Raw genomic sequence first — 18,020 nt, forward strand, 5'->3', positions numbered from 1 at the left:
CTCTCTACTCACTGAAATATCTCAACAAGGAGATGAACAACCGGAGCAGGTAAAAAAGAGGTGAAATCCTCAACACCAGAAAAAACAGAGACAAATTGATAGATTGTTACCGCTCAGACGGTCGGGGATGTAAAGTCTGAAGTGTCCATCAAGGGTTTGACCTTCCCCTGGCTAGTATGCAGAAAGAACCATCCAAATTTCCACTGGTGTGTATATCTCGCTGGTACTTGTGGTTCCACACAGAAATGCAACTGCTTGCTGTGTATATCCTCTACTTGATGTTCTAAATCTCCAACAAGGGAGAAAAAGGAGATCGTGCACTACCTTTGGGAAACTACAAATTCCACGAGTTTATTCCATACTTACAAAAACAGATATAGATAAAAGCATAAGATAAGCTCCTGTAACACGCCAAATAATGCAACCCGACACCGGGTTTCACCCTTCTGGCTTCCTCTGGGGCATCATAGTAATTACGACTCGTAATTACGAGCACGGCCGGGCACGGGCAGCAGGCCGCTTTTGTGAGCCGTGCTCCCATTATAAAGCATAGCAGCACGGCCTGTAAAATGAAAAAAATAGAACATGTTCTATTTTTTTAACGGCACGGGCACCTTCCCGTGAGAAAACGGGAAGGTACCCGTGACTAACAGAAGTCTATGGGCCCGTTATTGCGGGTTGTAATTACGACCCGCAATAACGGGTGTTTTTACGGTCGTGTGCATGAATAGCAAGCATGGTCCAGGGTGCAGCTAACAGCCCTCTCCTTTCTCAGAGAATATTGGAGCCGTCCTCCGTTGATTTTTACTACGGCTGGAATTATATTTCAGCAGCAGAACCTTCGTCCGAACTTGTCTACATCTCTATGGTTATGTGACTGTCACCTATAGGAATAACAGCGGCTGCCAGACTGCCCCTCCGAACCCCAAGCCCAAACTTTCTTCCTTTTCCTATGCTTCTCATAAAGGGCTCCTCTTAGCCAACCACAGCACATCTTTCAGCATCCAATTAGAATGTTCCAGGGAGTGACCAATCAGGATGCGGCTCTCATGCGGCGGCGGCAGGAGCTGGGAGCACTGTCAGTGTGCGGGCAGTCAGTGCTGTGTATGAGAGAGGAGCGGCTGCAGCTGTTGCTGGGATGTATGAGCCGTTCCGGGTCTGAGCTCTCCGCTCTCCTATCACCAGATACAGGGATGAGCTCCGGGACAATGCCGGGCACAATGTTTCTCCTTCTCCTCCCCTGTAAGTACGAGCATCGCTCTTAACTTCTTCTTGCAGTGGGAACTTTTTTCCATGTTCGCTGCTGAGAGAGAGAGAAGAGAAACTTTCCACATTAGTCCTCCGTTCTCCATGTCTCTGCTGCTGCGGTGGGGGTTTATGTGCAGGGCTTTATATAGTATGGAGGCTTCTTATCAATCTACTTAAATAGCAGAGCTGAGGTTGTCGTCGGCTGCCTGGGTAGACGTCTTTGTGATGCTGGCTAAGTTTGTCCGTTGCTGAGGTTGTTGGTCTATGTGGGACTGAAGTTGTCAGCTGCTGCAGTTGTCGGTCACCAGGGTTGTCCCTCACTTCAGAGCTGAGTTTGCCGGCAGCCAAAGTTGTCAGTATCTGTGGGGTTGAGGTTGTTAAAAGAGGGCAAGAGCGTCATCAGTCCTCCAAAATAAAGTACTTTATTCTTACAAAATCCTACACAAGTGGTGTTTCCACCCCAGGTTGCCAATGTGGAATTGAGGCTGTCACCAACCAAGGCTGTCAGTCGATGTGGGGATGAGGTTGTCGGCTGTCAGTCGATGTGGGGATGAGGTTGTCGGCTGTCAGTCGATGTGGGGATGAGGTTGTCGGCTGTCAGTCGATGTGGGGATGAGGTTGTCGGCTGTCAGTCGATGTGGGGATGAGGTTGTCGGCTGTCAGTCGATGTGGGGATGAGGTTGTCGGCAGCTTGGTTTTAGCTAATAATGGTGAGACTTTATTTCCTGCCAATTCTCAATTGAACATCAACCATGAGCTGAAGTTTTATTAGGGATTTGCTGTCTGACAACCCTATTGGAAAGAATGGTTGTTAGGCAGTGTATCCCTAGCAACCAGAATGCCAGAAATGATTCAGTTGACGTGTTTGCTGCAGAAAAGATGAAACCAGCCACTTGGCAGCAGTCACGCCTTGTTACTCCTCATCTCTTGTTATAATATTACACCATATTTTGATTTGATATATTATCATAATAGCTAGAATTGTATTTTATAAAATCTTTAGGACGTGTGTATGTCATGTGGGGGATCCCCTGTTCAGGACCCAACTATAATGCACAATCGCCCGTTTACTGGAATGGGCACCGTATAATCCAATTATTCAATGTCACTGTAGGGAAAACATCCAGGATCTGATCGCCAGAGGGGTGGCATCATGAGAAGGGGTGGGGTGGATGGGACAACCCTCTTATACAGCTGGTTTACTTCTTTTTACCTGTTAAATGACACAGACTGCAAATAGCGGCATAAAAGAGCCTCAAACCGGACTCTTGGCGTGACTGCAGTTAACCCCGATGGGCAGGGTGGATTTTATGTCCAATCTTTCAGTCTCCCCTGGAGATAAGTGAGCCCGATGTCTCTTCTCTCTATTTAAATGACCGGCACAATCATAACATTAAACAATGGACTGAAAGTTTCCGGTTTATAAGTCAAAGCAAAATTGAAATTGGAAATCAGAGCAAAAATGTGTATAATTCGTTCCAAATATTCCAACATGAAATCTGTACAGCGGTGGCTCTCTGTGGGCATCTGGGGGTGCCTGAGTGGGCACGGTGGCTGGGTTACAGCGGGGCTTGGCAGTGCTGATTAATGCAATGAATGTATAACCGGCAGGACACGGCTTGTTGATCGCAGTGATGTAAATGATACGTTCCCTGGCATTTATTTGGCTGTAGATTTTATATTGGTTTTATCTATATCGTCCTAGAGATGAGTGAATTGATTCACAGATTTGACGGTCCATAGAATATAGTGCGTGAAGTGATTCACCCCTCCAGTTTGAGACGGATTATTCATCTCATGTTATCATAGTAACAGTTCTTCTAGTTCTTCAAGAGATCTTTTGTCTTGTACGTTGAGATAATATTGTGATACTGTGTAATCGGCTGCTGGTTCAGGGAGGGAACAACCTCGTCTCCTGACGTTCTGTGCGTCTTCCAGCATCAATGCTCATCCGGGACTACACTTTCTCCTGGTTACATAGTTGATAAGGTTGAAAAAAGACACAAGTCCATCAAGTCCAACCTATAATCCTACCGTGTTGATCCAGAGGAAGGCAAAAACCCCCCTTGAGCTTAAAGAGGCTCTGTCACCACATTATAAGTGGCCTATATTGTACATGATGTGATCGGCGCTGTAATGTAGATTACAGCAGTGTTTTTTATTTAAAAAAACGATCATCTTTGATGTAGTTACGACCTATTTTAGATTTATGCTAATGAGTTTCTTAATGCCCAACTGGGCGTGGTTTACTTTTTGAACAAGTGGGCGTTGTATAGAGTAGTGAATGACGCTGACCAATCAGCATCATACATTTCTCTCCATTCATTTACACAGCACATAGTAATCTTACTAGATCACTATGTGCAGCCACATACATTAACATTACTCAAGTGTCCTGAGTGTTAATAGACATCACTACCAGCCAGGACGTGATGTCTATTCAGAATCCTGACACTTTGCTAACGTTTGTGGTTGATTTACAGCACAGCACATCGAGATCACGCTGGGCTGTCATTTACAGCGTAATCTCGCGTGACTACGCTTGAGGTGGTGTAAATCTAACACAAACGTTAGCGAAGTGTCAGGATTCTGAATAGACATCACGTCCTGGCTGGTAGTGATGTCTTTTAAGGGCTTATTCAGACGAACGTATAATACGTCCGGGCAACGCGCGTGATTTTCACGTGCCTCGCACGGACCTATGTTGGTCAATGGGGCCGTTCAGACATTACGTGATTTTCACACAGCGTGTGTCCGCTGCGTGCAACTCACGACGTGCTATATTTGCGTTTTTCGCGCATCGCGCACGTATTGAAGTCAATGGGTGCGTGAAAATCATGTGCAGCACACGGAAGCACTTGCGCGTGATTCGCGCAACAGAAGTAAAAACTATGAATGAAAACAGTGTCATAATGATGGCGGCTGAGCGAAAATCACGCAGCCACGCATCATATGCTGTTGACACACGGAGCTGTTATGGACCATTAGCGTGCGCCAAATGCCGCGTCTTTTGCGCGCGCCAAACGCTGCGTCTTTAGCGCGCGTGTGAATTCAGCCTAACTATCAGGATACTTGAGTAACGTTAATGTATGTGGCTGCACATAGTGATCTAGTAAGATCACTATGTGCTTTGTAAATGACTGAGGAGAAGTGTATGACGCTGATTGGTCACTGATTGGTCAGCGTCATACACTCCTCTGTACAACGCCCACTTGTTCAAAAAGTAAAACACGCCCAGTTGTCCATTGAGAAACTCATTAGCATAAAGCTAATATAGGTCATAACTCCGCATAAATGATAGTTTTTCTAAATAAAAAACACTGCTGTAATCTACATTACAGCGCCGATCACATCATGTACAAGATAGGCCACTTATAATGTGGTGACAGAGCCTCTTTAATGCCAATTGCCTCATTAGGGGAAAAATTCCTCCCTGACTCCAAATATGTAAATCAGAATAAATCCCCAGATCAACGTCCCATCTCCAGAATCTAGTACTCATAACCTGTAATATTATATTTGTCAAGAAAAGCATCAAGGCCCTCCTTCAACTTGTTCAAAGAATCAACCACCACAACATCGTGTGGCAGAGAGCTCCATAGTCTCACTGCTCTCACGGTAAAGAATCCCGGTCTGTGTCGGTGGTGAAACCTTTTTACCTCTAGATGTAGAGGATGCCCCCTTGTCCTTGTTACAGTCCTAGGTGTAAAAAGATCATTAGAAAGATCTCTGTACTCTCCAGCTATATATCTGTACATTGTAATTAAATCGCCACTAAGCAGTCTTTATTTATTTTTTTCTAAACTGAATAGCCCCAAGTTTGATCACCTTTCTTGGTACTGTAATATGCCCATTCTGTTAATTACCTTGGTCGTCCTTCTTTGCACCCGTTCTAGTTCTGCCATGTCCTCCTTATACACAGGTGCCCAAAATTGTACGCAGTATTCCATGTGTGGTCTGACTAGTGATTCATATAGAGGCTTTTGCCTATGTTCGTCATGAGCATCTAAACCTCTGTAGATGCATCTCGTGATTTTATTTGCCTTGGCAGCAGCTGCCTGGCACTGGTTGCTAAAGGTAAATGTAGCGTTTCATTCATTCATTTTTAGTTCATAAAGTATTGGTAATGAATCCGGGCTCAGCATAGCCTTCCTTGTCTGCGATGGTCGGTTTATTGACACTTGGGTTTCAGGTCTTTGTGTTATTTCTGTTTAGTTTTGAGGGTGGAAACAGACAATTATTAGGCCAGGGTTACATATCACACGAGATTCCATATCATGCAATGTGCTACCCCCTATTGTAGGAAGTTGGGGTTGCATTTCTGCAATAATTGATAACAAAAAATGTTTACAGGGCACATGCGATTGAGCTGGAGCCCTGGCCTTCGGGACGGGGCAATGCTGTGACTACAAAGGGGAGCTCTATTCTCAGTACTAGAGGAGAAAAACGTAAGAAATGTTAGGCCAGGTTTACACGTCCCCTGTTGGAGAATCTTTGGAGCGGACTAAGATTTGTCCAGGGCTGTGATGAAGCGTCTCGCACTATGTTTCTTTATAAGGGGAAAAAGGTCACTAGAGAGGCGTACTTTGAAAATTTTAAAAGGGGAAAATCAGTTCGGGGACCTTCAGACGTGGCGGATAATTTCAGTTTCAGATTTTGACACAAACGGATCTGTGGCAAATTTTGCATATGAAACGTGTGATTGCGGATTTCCTGCAAGTTTCAGCCAATAGTATGCATTGCAAAGGCGGAAATGTGCAGTGAAAATCAGCTGCTTCTCCTTAACACACTGAGCATTCTACGGATTTCAAAATCCGCACCATTCTCCGCTTTCAGGCCTCACGCACATGTCCGTATTCTGGTCAGTATTTTGCTTCGGTATTTGGAAGCCAAAACCAGGAGTAGGTGCAAATATTTCCATTATAGGTTCTTTGTTTCCCTATTGGTTTTGGCTTCCTAAGGCTATGTTCACACAGAGTATTTTGCCGAGTTTTTTGACGCGGAAACCGCATCGCAAAACTCGGCAAAAACGGCCCGAGAACGTCTCCCATTGATTTCAATGGGAGGCGTCAGCGTCTTTTTCCCGCGAGCAGTAAAACTGCCTCGTGGGAAAAAGAAGCAACATGCCCTATCTTCGGGCGCTTCCGCCTCTGACCTCCCATTGACTTCAATGGGAGGCAGAGAAAGCGTATTTCGCGCTGTTTTATGCCCGCGGCGCTCAATGGCCGCGGGCGAAAAACGGCGCGAAAATCGGCGTGCAGGGAGAGGAAAATCTGCCTCAAAGTTCCAAACGGAATTTTGAGACAGATATTCCTCCCCCAAAATACTCCGTGTGAACATAGCCTAATACTGACGTGTGAAAGAGGCCTTGTGGGGTTTTACTGCTACATGTTGATGGGGTTTTTAAAATCCCATCCACTTGTATTGCACTGTAAATTGCTGCGGGTGCCCTAATGATGGGGCTAAAAACGTCACCTGCAAATTGCACTAAAATTGTGATCACGTCATGAATTTAATGTTTTTCTTTGGGTCAAAACGTTTCTTGTGAACTTGTGGCCATTAAAATCACGTGCAAAATTGTTCAATAAAATGAAGGCTAAATGTTTAGACCACGAAAGCCCATTAAATTCCTCCCGGTTGCTCTGCAGACTCCGCAGATGACAAGCTGCCATTTACATAAAACATTTGGTGAAATTCTCTGCAGCCCTGCTGATTGTTATTACTCCAGAAATACCATTATATTGTTCGTGCATTTCCCTGCTATATTGCAAAGCTGCTCCAAAGCTGGCGATCCGGGTTAATGTCCTTGTTTAACCCTTTCAGGACCAAGGATCATTGATGCCTTAATGCTCAGGCCAAATTTTGCATATTTGGTATGCGTTGCTTTACACGCCAATATCTTTTCAATGGCTTTGCATATAAGAAATAAGTAGCCTTATTTGTTAAATAAATGAATATTTCTACCGGTAAAAGCAGAGAAATGGTGTAAAATGTGAAAAAAATAAAAACTTTTTTCTAAAGCAGATTTTTTTTTTATATATACTATTGTACATACGTGTAATAAAATCTGCTTTTGATAATGATATTCAGCATGTACATTTCTTTTTTTTTTTTTTTTTCCAAAAGCATTTTTTGTTTGGCTTATTTTATGACCCTTTAGTTGCTTTGCAGTCGACCAGTGGTGGTAAAACTTCCGAATCTGTCCAAAAAATCCACCAACGAGAAAAATAGACCTCCAGGGTATTCATTAAGGTATGGTGCCACACATGGCTCCTTGTAATCAGTGCACCTCTCTGGAGGTGGTGCCAAAACACGTTCCCAACCCCTCTGTAGGTGGTGCCATTGGGGCTCCCTTTAGGAGCAGAATCCCCAGTCAGAGCGTTGCCGAAGTTGTGGCTCGAGATTTCTCTCCTGGAGAAGCCCCTGATGTCACTCTCCAGATATGGACAGTGACGTCAGGGGCTATGTCTAGGAGCGGAGTCCCCGGCAACCGCTTCGGGTGGGGGGCTGGCAGGGGTAGCCCCCGACATCACTGGAGGGGGAGCAGAACAGACCTATGCACCGGGATAGGTCATCCGTACATGATCTGTGAGGGTCCGACACCCGGACGCCTCACAAATCAGCTAGTCCAGTGCCTTTGTGCACCGGACGTACATGCCAGAAGCAGTTGGCTCCGGCCACGAAATAGTGGGCGAGCTGCGGTGCTATTCAAGTGAAAAGGAGCAGACCTGCAGTTCTGCAGCATGACCGGCTATGCTATGTACAGAGCCAACTGCTTCCGGCTCCGTACATAGCATTATGTGCCATAACATCCGGTGGTGATACGGCTGATTGGTGCAGGGTCCTGGTGTCGGACCAGCACCGATTTATATACTGATGACCTATCCGGAGGTCATCCGTTGTCAGAAGGTGGAAAACCCCTTTAACGTCGATGCAGCACAGGGTATAGTCTGCAGTGACGTAAATAGCCAGATCAGCAACGTGTAGGGGTTAAAGGAGTTTGAGTTATCACGAAAGAAGAAATCCCAGAATATGTTGCTAAAGATTGTGCAGTGTTTTACGGTGTATCTAGCTGGAGTCAAGTCTTTATTTCCCTCTCATCCATTCCTAGCAATGATAAAAGTTTCATACAGCACAGATTGCTTCTGAATGACCTGCTGGTCCTGTGTGGGCAGTAACTACTATGATTGTGGCTGTGGACAGTGATGTTTGATATTCACATGGTATTAAGAGGGTAATGCAGGCAGTAGGAGACTTGAGACTGGATATTGAAGAAAGCAAGACCCTCAACAACACACAGAACCGTTAAAAGGCTCGTATTTAGACTCCGAAACTGCAGGTGCTTAGCTGTGGTCTTGATGGCTTCCAACGTCTTAACCAATGAAATTACAGCTCTTAGGGTCCGTTCACACTTTGCGTAAATACTGCGGATTTTCCGCAACGGACATTTCAGGTGAAAAACTGCACCACATTTTAGTGTGGCTTTTCAAACCGAATTCCCTGTGGGCAACGGGGCGGATACGTAGTGTAACTTTACACAGCATATCCGCCCCGTGTGAACTCAGCCTTTAAAGGGAATCTCCAGGGAAAATTAAAGTTTACCATTGTAATTATCTTGTTTAGGCTTTTACTAGCTACAAATGCAGCGAGGAAGAGGTGGCAAAGTGGGGTGTTAGGTCGGGTTCACACGTAGGGTAAATTCTGGTGATTTTCCGCAACGGATTTCATTGTGGAAAATCCTCAGCATATTCAAATAGCAGCAAAGTGGATGAGGTTTGAACAAATCTCATCCATGCTGCGTCAAAAAACACGCCGAAAAAACATTCATAAATTAAGCTGCAGTGCGGTTTTTTAATCCGCAGCATGACCATATATGCTGCAGAAAATCTGCGATTTCCCCCACAAAAATCGCAACTCAGAAAGAAAAAGTCTGTACTTACCCAGGTGTATAAAATCCAGCACTAGCCATGCAGTCGCCTTTATAAACGTTTATGAAAGAATTGGTCGTTCTATAGGGATTAGCGGTCACTGAATTCCAGCGTCGTCCTGTAATAGGACGCCACCGTTGTAACAAGTCCGTTCATGAGATTTCTTCCCTCCTGGATATTCCATGATCAACTGTGAGTGATATTATTACAAAGTGGAAGCGTTTAGGAACCACAGCGACTCAGTCACGAAGTGCAGACCACGTAAAGTTACAGAGCGGGGTCGCCGTCTGCGGAGGCGCATAGTCCATAACTGCAGAGCTCCAAACCTCCTCTGGCATGAACATCCACACAAAAATTGTTCCTTCAGGAATTTTGAGGCAGATTTTGGACTGCCAGCATTATTTTAACGCATTTTTCTGCGTTTTTGAAGGCGTATTTTACCGCGTTGAGTCTAATGCAAGGACTGGTGGCAAAAAATGCCTCAAAAAAACGCTTGGAAATGAGCGCTGCAGTTTTTTTCTGCCTCCCATAGGAGATAGGGGTGGAAACCGCTCAAAGAAAGAGCATGGGGGGCGCATGCGCGCAGCTGAACATGGTGGACGCGTTCTAACCAGGCTCCGCACCTCGTGAAGGCAATCCAGCATATATATCGCTAACAGCAGACATCGAGACCCATAAAAGAAAGGAGAGGTACCTTAGAGGTTCGGGCATCCACCTATGGCCAGAGGGAGTGGAAGAAGGGGTAAGCAAACCCAGGCTCAGAGGTCCGTGGCAGATATGCTGATGGCGGCGCCGAACATGGCGGAGCAAGGCCTGCTGCAGCAGCAGCAGGGGACACAGATAGAATCCAGTTCGGTGGTGTTATCACAGGATTATCCTGTGCTCCTGCGGGAAAATAGCAGCACATCACTATTGCAGGCACAGGAGGATTTACAAGAAGAGGGCCCGATCCCAGACCTGGGACTGCCGCAATTAGCGCCCGTTCACGTCTCACAGCACTCGCCCATGCAGCCGGCCATTACTTCCGGGTTGACAGAGGACGCCATCTTTTCCTGCATATCAAGAGCCATGCAAGCTCAGATGGGGGAAATAAGCTCCAAGATAGCCGCGGTACATCAAGATTTACACAAAGTGGGGGCGCATATGCAGGCTATTGAGACCAAAATGACCTCAGTCACTGCAAGAGTTAACCAGAATACTAGATTTATGGAGGATCTGCAGGAGCAATTGGAGGAAGCGAACACCAGAATTGAGGACCTGGAAAATCGTTCTCGACGCTATAACTTCAGGATCAGAGGGGTCCCGGAATCTCAGACGGAGGTACCGGGGGTGGTTCGCCTGCTACTCACTACCTTGATACCTGATATATCGGAATCACATATGGAAATTGACCGGGCCCATAGAGCTTTGACGGCCATGAGGAGGGATGGACTTCCCAGAGATATTATAGTGAAACTCCACTATTATTCGATTAAGGAGAAGGTGATGGAAAGAGCTAGGAAGCTTCCGGTGATCACCATTTATAATACAGCGGTTCAGATATATGCTGATTTGGCTCCCCAAACCATTCAAAAAAGGCGGATGCTTCGCCCTATTCTGCAGACCCTCAAACACCATGCGATTCCATACCGGTGGGCATTCCCATTTCGTCTCCTCTTCATGCGCAATAATAGGCAATATGGCTTCTCTACGCTACAGGAGGGAGAGGACCTGCTGAGGGACTTACATATTCTACCACCCCAGGATAAAGCCAGTTCCTCCCGACTCCCCATACGGGATCCCCCGTTGTCACCAATATGGCGTACCCAAGGAGGCCGTCCAGAGTTTCCTCGGGAACAGAGGGTGGAATCTCGTCGGCAACAATTGAATCCGACATGACGGAAAGGAGGTCGATTATAGAAGCAGATAGTTTCTTTCTCTTTCTTTATTCTTCATATCGGCCGGAGATGTCTTCAAGCAGCACGGAGGCTGAATTTCAGCCGGATACCGCCATTTGCAGTTCTCAGCGGACTGGGAGCCGGGGATCCATACGTTGGGGGGGATGTGGGGATTTCTTTTGCTTCTCTGGACTCCCACTTATAGTAATGGAAATTTGTTTATAAGCTGACCCGAAAAAGGCGAGGAAGGGTTTGGATGGGTCAAGTTCGCAGTGAGTTGGTACTCTGGCTATAGATATGTTTGTTTTGTTTTTTTTTAAAAAATATGAAAGTTTGCTTTACCTTATATTTAACATGTGAATGCCTATTATGCTCAGGGTTGATATAGGTTAAGGGGTTGAATGTCTGGATATATATTTTCGGAAATGCTGTGCCTTCACGACGGTCTGCTGTCCCCCTGTTAGCAGTCTTCCTTGACTGCCTAGTCGGTAGACTATGTTCGGTACTATTGATATCTTGTGTATGTCTTATTTTTGTTCTGTCTTTTACCCCCTTCCCTTTCCTTTCTTTCCTATTTCTGACCTTTGTCTCTATGGCGGGATCCTAACACGCACATGGTTCTACCTCCTGCTCTATGATGGCGGCCATGGAATCTGCTAAAACCTTTAGCTTACTCACACATAATGTGCAGGGCCTTAATTCCCCGATCAAGCGTCGAAAAGCTTTCTTGTATTATAAATCCTCTCATGTTGATATACTATTTTTACAGGAAACGCATTTTTCTACCTCCTCTGCTCCATCGTACTTTCATAAACACTACTCACAAAAATTTTTGGCTAGTGCCTCTACTAAGCACAGGGGAGTGGGCATATGGTTGTCTCGGTCGGTCCCGTTTACACCTCACAACACGATCTCTGACCCGGATGGCAGGTACATCCTGGTCTCGGGTCTGTTACATGAATCTCCAATAACCTTTATTAACTACTATGCCCCGAACTCCAATCAACCGGCGTTCTTCCAGGGTATGTGGCGCAAGATCCATTCATCGATAGAGGGCCCGATAATCATGGGTGGGGATTCTAATATCGCCTTGGACGCGTCCATGGATAAATCCCACGCATTCAGGGTGCGACTTATACCTCCTACGTCAACCAGCATACAAGTAGCACGTTTCTTCCATTCGGTGGACGTCATAGATGTCTGGCGGGATTTTAACCCCACAGCAAGGGATTATACTTATTTCTCCTCAGCCCATAATATCCACACCCGTATTGATCATGTTATGATGTCAACTAGCTTACTCCCTAAGGTCACGGATGCTAGGATTTTAGCTACACCCTGGTCTGATCATGACCCGATTGTGGTTCGGTTGTCAGATTTATGTGGGAGACCGCCTATCTCCTCTTGGAGATTGAATGAGTCATTACTATCGGATCAGGAGATAGTTAAAGAAATCCAAAGGGAATTGGACACATATTTTCTACTTAATAAGGCACCAGACACCTCAATTATGTCCAATTGGGCGGCTCACAAAGCAGTGATTAGGGGGAAATTCATCCAGATAGCTTCGCGTAATAAGAAACGGTTGAAGGAGGTTCTGGCGTTAAAGGAGAGGAAGTTTGCGGACCTGTCTAAGAAATTTAAAACAGACCCCTCAGCAGTTATTAAAGCAAAATTAGCAGAAGCTAGAACAGAATTAAATTTATGTCTGACAAGTTGGGCGGAAAAAAGTCTGCGTTGGTCACAACATAAGTTTTTTACACAAGGGGATAAACCGGGAACATTACTCTCTAGACGCCTCACGCCCCGATTTAACACCTCAACACCACCGAAACTGCGATTGGCGGATGGATCTTTATCACAGAATCCCACAAAAGTTGTAAAGGCCTTTCAGGATTTTTATTCAGCGTTGTACTCATCTCCACCTCAGTTTGATAAAAATAAGGCTAGGGTCTTGTTGGAAAAAACATTCCCTACTAAACTTTCCCAAGGGGATAGAGAAACACTGGATGCTGAATTTAGATTGGAGGAGGTATTGGATGTTATTAAAAATCTGAAGGCTCACAAAGCCCCGGGGCCAGATGGGTTTTCCTCAGGTTATTACAAACACTTTAGGGAGGTCCTGGCCCCGCACATGGTTGAATTGTTCAATGCTTATCGGGAGGGTAACAATTTGCCCCCTTTTTCGAATCTAGCCTATATACATCTTATCCCCAAGCCTCATAAGGATCATACAGATCAGGCTAACTATCGCCCGATATCCCTTCTTGATGTGGATCTTAAGATTATGACAAAAATTCTGGCGGTTAGATTGAATTCATTCCTAGCCACATATATACATAAGGATCAGGCGGGATTTATACCCCTCCGCCAGGCGGAAGACCAGACGAGACGGGCTGTGGACATTATCTCAGCTGTTCGTTCGGGGTGGGATGGCACTTCCGGACGTCAAAGTATGTTATTAAGCCTTGACCTTCAGAAAGCCTTTGACTCGCTATCCTGGGACTATTTGTTTTATGTCCTTGAGAGAATGGGCTTCGGTACGGGTTTTTTGTCTATTCTTAAGATCTTATATTGTCTTCCTACAGCAAAAATAAATTCTAGGGGATTTATGTCGGGAGCTTTTCCAATATGCAGAGGAACGAGACAGGGGTGCCCGCTATCGCCTTCCCTGTTTGCGCTGGCTATTGAGCCATTGGCCAACCTCATACGAGATTCTCCCGACATTAGGGGGGTGAAGGTGGGAGGAGTAGAACACAAATGTGCCTTGTTTGCGGATGACATACTGCTTTTCATATCGACACCTCTCACATCATTGCCGAATCTCTTTCATATTCTGGATCAGTTTGGCAAGCTGTCTGGGCTTAAGGTCAATCACTCCAAGTCGGTGGAGTTGGTGAATCTTACATTGCCAATAGGGGTAGTGAAGCTCCTAAAAATTAACTTTGATTTTCATTGGGATGCACGTAGATTGACGTATTTGGGTATTAAATTGACGCCTACCATAGAGTCCCTTTACGAGGACAATTTCCCTCCACTTTTTCAACAAATAGCTACGGATCTCACTAGATGGTCCCCTCTTAATCTTTCATGGTTTGGCCGCATTGCCTCCATCAAAATGACGATATTGCCCAGATTGCTATATTATTTTCGCACGCTCCCTATTGTGGTCCCTCAGAAGGCGCTTAGACAAATCCAAGGGCTCATCATGGGGTTTATTTGGGGTTCTAAAAGACCGAGAATACAGAGACAAACTTTATTCACCCCTAAAACGGCGGGGGGTCTGGGGGTTCCCAATATCCAACAATACTATCACACAGCACGTCTGGCGCAATTTACAGATATGTATGCGAGACCATACTGCCCCCAGTGGATGCAAATTGAGACGGCCGCATGTACCAGTTTCCCGCTGGAAACGCTACTGTGGATGGAGTCCTCGGACAGGCCTCCGGTTCTCTCCCCTGTGCTTTCTCAGATGTTACAGCTGTGGGACTCGCTTAGAAAGAGATTCCATATTAAATCACCCCATAATCCGCTCATGACCATCACGGGTAATTCTGCCTTTCCTCCGGGTCTGCGTAGAATGGAATTCCGGTGGTGGCTCAATAAGGGGTTTTACAGGATTAAGGACTTTTTTGTAGGGGGGGACATCAGAACTCTGGATTACTTTAAGGACTCACACTCGATGCCCCCATCGGAGCATTTTAGATATATCCAGATACACCACTTCTTGTTGAACTGGAAATCCAGGAGGGGGGACATCAGCACATTGACCACTTTTGAACGGCTGTGTTGGCTTTCTGGCTTACGACATAAAATTTCCACGATATATTCCGATCTGGTTACTCCGGAAGGTAAACTCCCTTACATGACACGATGGGAACACGATTTAGGTACGGGAGTGGAATTGGAGCAGTGGCGGGAGATGGCATGTACGACCTCAAAACTATCTATCAATACATCCTTGGTGGAAGCGGGTTATAAAGTATTAATGAGATGGTATATGGTCCCTACTCGTATAGCTCGCTTTAACCCATTGGTGGATAAGCACTGCTTTAGACAATGTGGTGCGGAGGGTACACTAATGCATATTCTATGGGAGTGTCCAGTGGTTGCCACATTTTGGAACCAGGTATACCAGCTTATTAACACAGTGATCCAAGTCAAACCCCCCAGGGATGTGATTACGGCTCTGCTATGCGGTCCTATTCCCGAGGTTCGGGCCCCCGCATGTAAATTTCTCCGATATGTGTTTTTGGCAGCTAAAATAACTATTGCTAGGGCCTGGCGAACATCCACGTTGTCTATGGATATGTTGATCGCTAAGATCTCATGGATAATGGTTAATGACCGCCTAACACATCTGCTGGCGGGTACATTAGACAAATTTGATGCCATTTGGGACCCATGGAGGAACCACACATTTTCGTGAATACATAGAGATGGTTAGGAGACCCTTCTACCCTACACCTTTCCTTCCCCCCCTCCTTATCCTTCTTTTGTTTATTGAGTGTGTTTTGTTTTTCTCTCTTATATTTTTTCCTTAGAGGCCATGTTAAGGTACTCTATAAAGCAATGTGATGTCAAGATTGGTTACCTATGTTAGTAATGGAGACATTTATATACTATATATTTGGCAGAAGTGTTGACATCATGAATGATATATAATGTGAGATTTATTGGAGACCATGTTGGTCTAATACTTTGTTTAATTGTATTATTGATATGCAAAAGTTGAGACTCTGCGAGTCTGTGTTATTATATTACAAAAAACTGTTTAATAAAAAACTATTGAAAACAAAGAAAGAGCATGGCACTTTTTTCTTTCCAGATGTGGCCAAAAGCCGCTCCGGAAGTAAAATGCCTCCTCCCATTAAAATCAATGGGGATGATTTGGGCAATTTTTTTTTACTAATTCCGACAGTTTTTACGTCAAAATTGACGCCACAAAACTGTGTAAACTGACCCTAAGGATGCCGTTTTTAATCCTACCTTAAATGTGAAGTAATAATAAAATGAATACAGTTCTCAGCATATCGTCCCCTTTATAATTTCCCCAGAAAATCACTGCAAGGCCTTTCTGTGCTGTACCGTCTGTCATTCCGGCCCCCCCCTGCGGCTTATTACCGTTTACCCAAAATATTCTATTAACGTTTCTTTTTTTTTTTTTTTTTTTTTTTTTCCTACAGAACTATTCACATAATTAACATCCTCAGAAAAGAGAAGAGATGGCCGTAGCTTTGGCATTTTCCATGTTCAGAGTCTTAGATTACGGCCACATTTTCGTGTCCACGTTACGGCCGCACCTGGACAACCCATTGTTCTACAGAACTGAATTTAGGAGTCAAGGGTGAATTCGGTTTACTATGGACAGCATTAACACAAGTGCTTAAATGCAGCTGTATTATGACTGTGAAACCAGGGCGTACGCAGAAATCCTAGATCCCCATAGCAAAATTTAGAACGGTCTTTACTCCCACTGAGCGCTCGGACAAATATACGGTAGATTAATGTGGCACGGAATGAAAACTAAAAATATGGCATAAATACGTTGATCAATCTCTCCCAGTGAGTTCCAAATCCCCTTCTTCTCTTTAGGCTACATGCACACGTTGCTGAATAAAACGTGGAAAATTTGCATTAAAACCGCAGATACTACATTTTTTAATACGGATCATTGGCTGTATATTTTGGTACATTTTTTTTTTTATTTTTATACTACTAATATTTTTTGCTTGTCAAATACAACTCTGAAATGTAAACGATGACGCTAAATTCACGTGCTGTGGGTTTTAAAATCTGCGCCGCAGGTCAATTTATGTGCAGAAAAGTTCTGCATTGTGTAGATGAGATTACTTGTAATCTCATTTACTTTGCTGGTACTGTATTACACTATGAATTTGCCGCAAGATAATCCACGTTTCGTATTTGCTCGTAATGTGCACTGTGTATATGTGGACAAGCACTGTAAAAGGTAAAAATGTGCCTGGCTGCAGCCACCACTAGGGGGAGATCAATGCATATGGATTTATATCCCTAGTGGTGGCTGCAAGAACACGCTGAGACTGTGTCGGGACACAGAAAGACTTCAGTACCTGGCCCCCTTCCACCAGTGGCGCCAAAGCAGCTGCGTGGCCTGCCTCCATGGAAGTTATGCCACTGGTATGAAACTGGTCTAAAACATGTTAGGGTATGTTCACACGATAAGAGGCATTTACGTGTGAAAAGACAGACTGTTTACAGCTGCCTCGTTTCACACGTAAATGCTCCTCGTAATTTACGAGGCATCAGACGCTCTGAGACGCTCGTAAATCTTGAGCTGTGCTTCATTGAGTTCAATGAAGAACAGCTCAAATTACGTGGCAAAGAAGTGCCCTGCACTTCTTTGCCGAGGCAGTCCATTTACGCGTCGTCGTTTGACAGCTGTCAAACGACGACAATACGTCGGCAAACCCATTCAAATGAATGGGCAGATGTTTGCCGACGTATTGCAGCCCTATTTTCAGACGTAAAACGAGGCATAATACGCCTCGTTTACGTCTGAAAATAGGTCGTGTGAACCCAGCCTTCTAGTACACATCCATTTAATGCAACTTGCTATTGTGGCATTTGACTGTCTGGATAGATTTCAAATCTGTGCACTTTTGCTTACGCTTTTTCCTATGCTCCTATGTCACACCTCGGACAAGTTTGCACACTTTGACCAAAGAAATATAAGGGCTTATTTACGTCTTTTTTTTTTTTTGCCGCAATTTTTATAATACCAATGCAAAAAAAAGATGTGTTTCCTGTCCTTAAATCATTATTAGGGACCCGTGTCAAAAAGAACTAATAAAATTCACTTTGATTTGTCGTTGTTGTTTGAATCCTTAGCCCCCTAAGGACGCAGCCAGTTTTGGCCTTCAGGACGCAGCCCCATTTTTCAAATCTGACATGTTCCTCTTTATGTGGTAATAACTCTGGAGTA

General features: G+C 44.8%; 1 protein-coding gene across 1 annotated transcript in view; it reads left to right on the forward strand.

Annotated features, from left to right (window-relative positions):
• The first annotated feature begins 1,052 nt into the window (after positions 1-1,052).
• B3GLCT (beta 3-glucosyltransferase) overlaps positions 1,053-18,020 on the forward strand; it is a 567,539-nt gene continuing 550,571 nt past the window's right edge. The window contains exon 1 of the mRNA XM_075851692.1: positions 1,053-1,242. Within this exon, the coding sequence (XP_075707807.1) occupies positions 1,107-1,242 (136 nt within the window). The 5' untranslated portion in view covers positions 1,053-1,106. The remainder of the gene's footprint in view (positions 1,243-18,020) is intronic.

This window comes from Rhinoderma darwinii, chromosome 2 (genome assembly GCF_050947455.1).
Source record: "Rhinoderma darwinii isolate aRhiDar2 chromosome 2, aRhiDar2.hap1, whole genome shotgun sequence".
NCBI classification, from domain to species: Eukaryota; Metazoa; Chordata; class Amphibia; order Anura; family Rhinodermatidae; genus Rhinoderma; species Rhinoderma darwinii.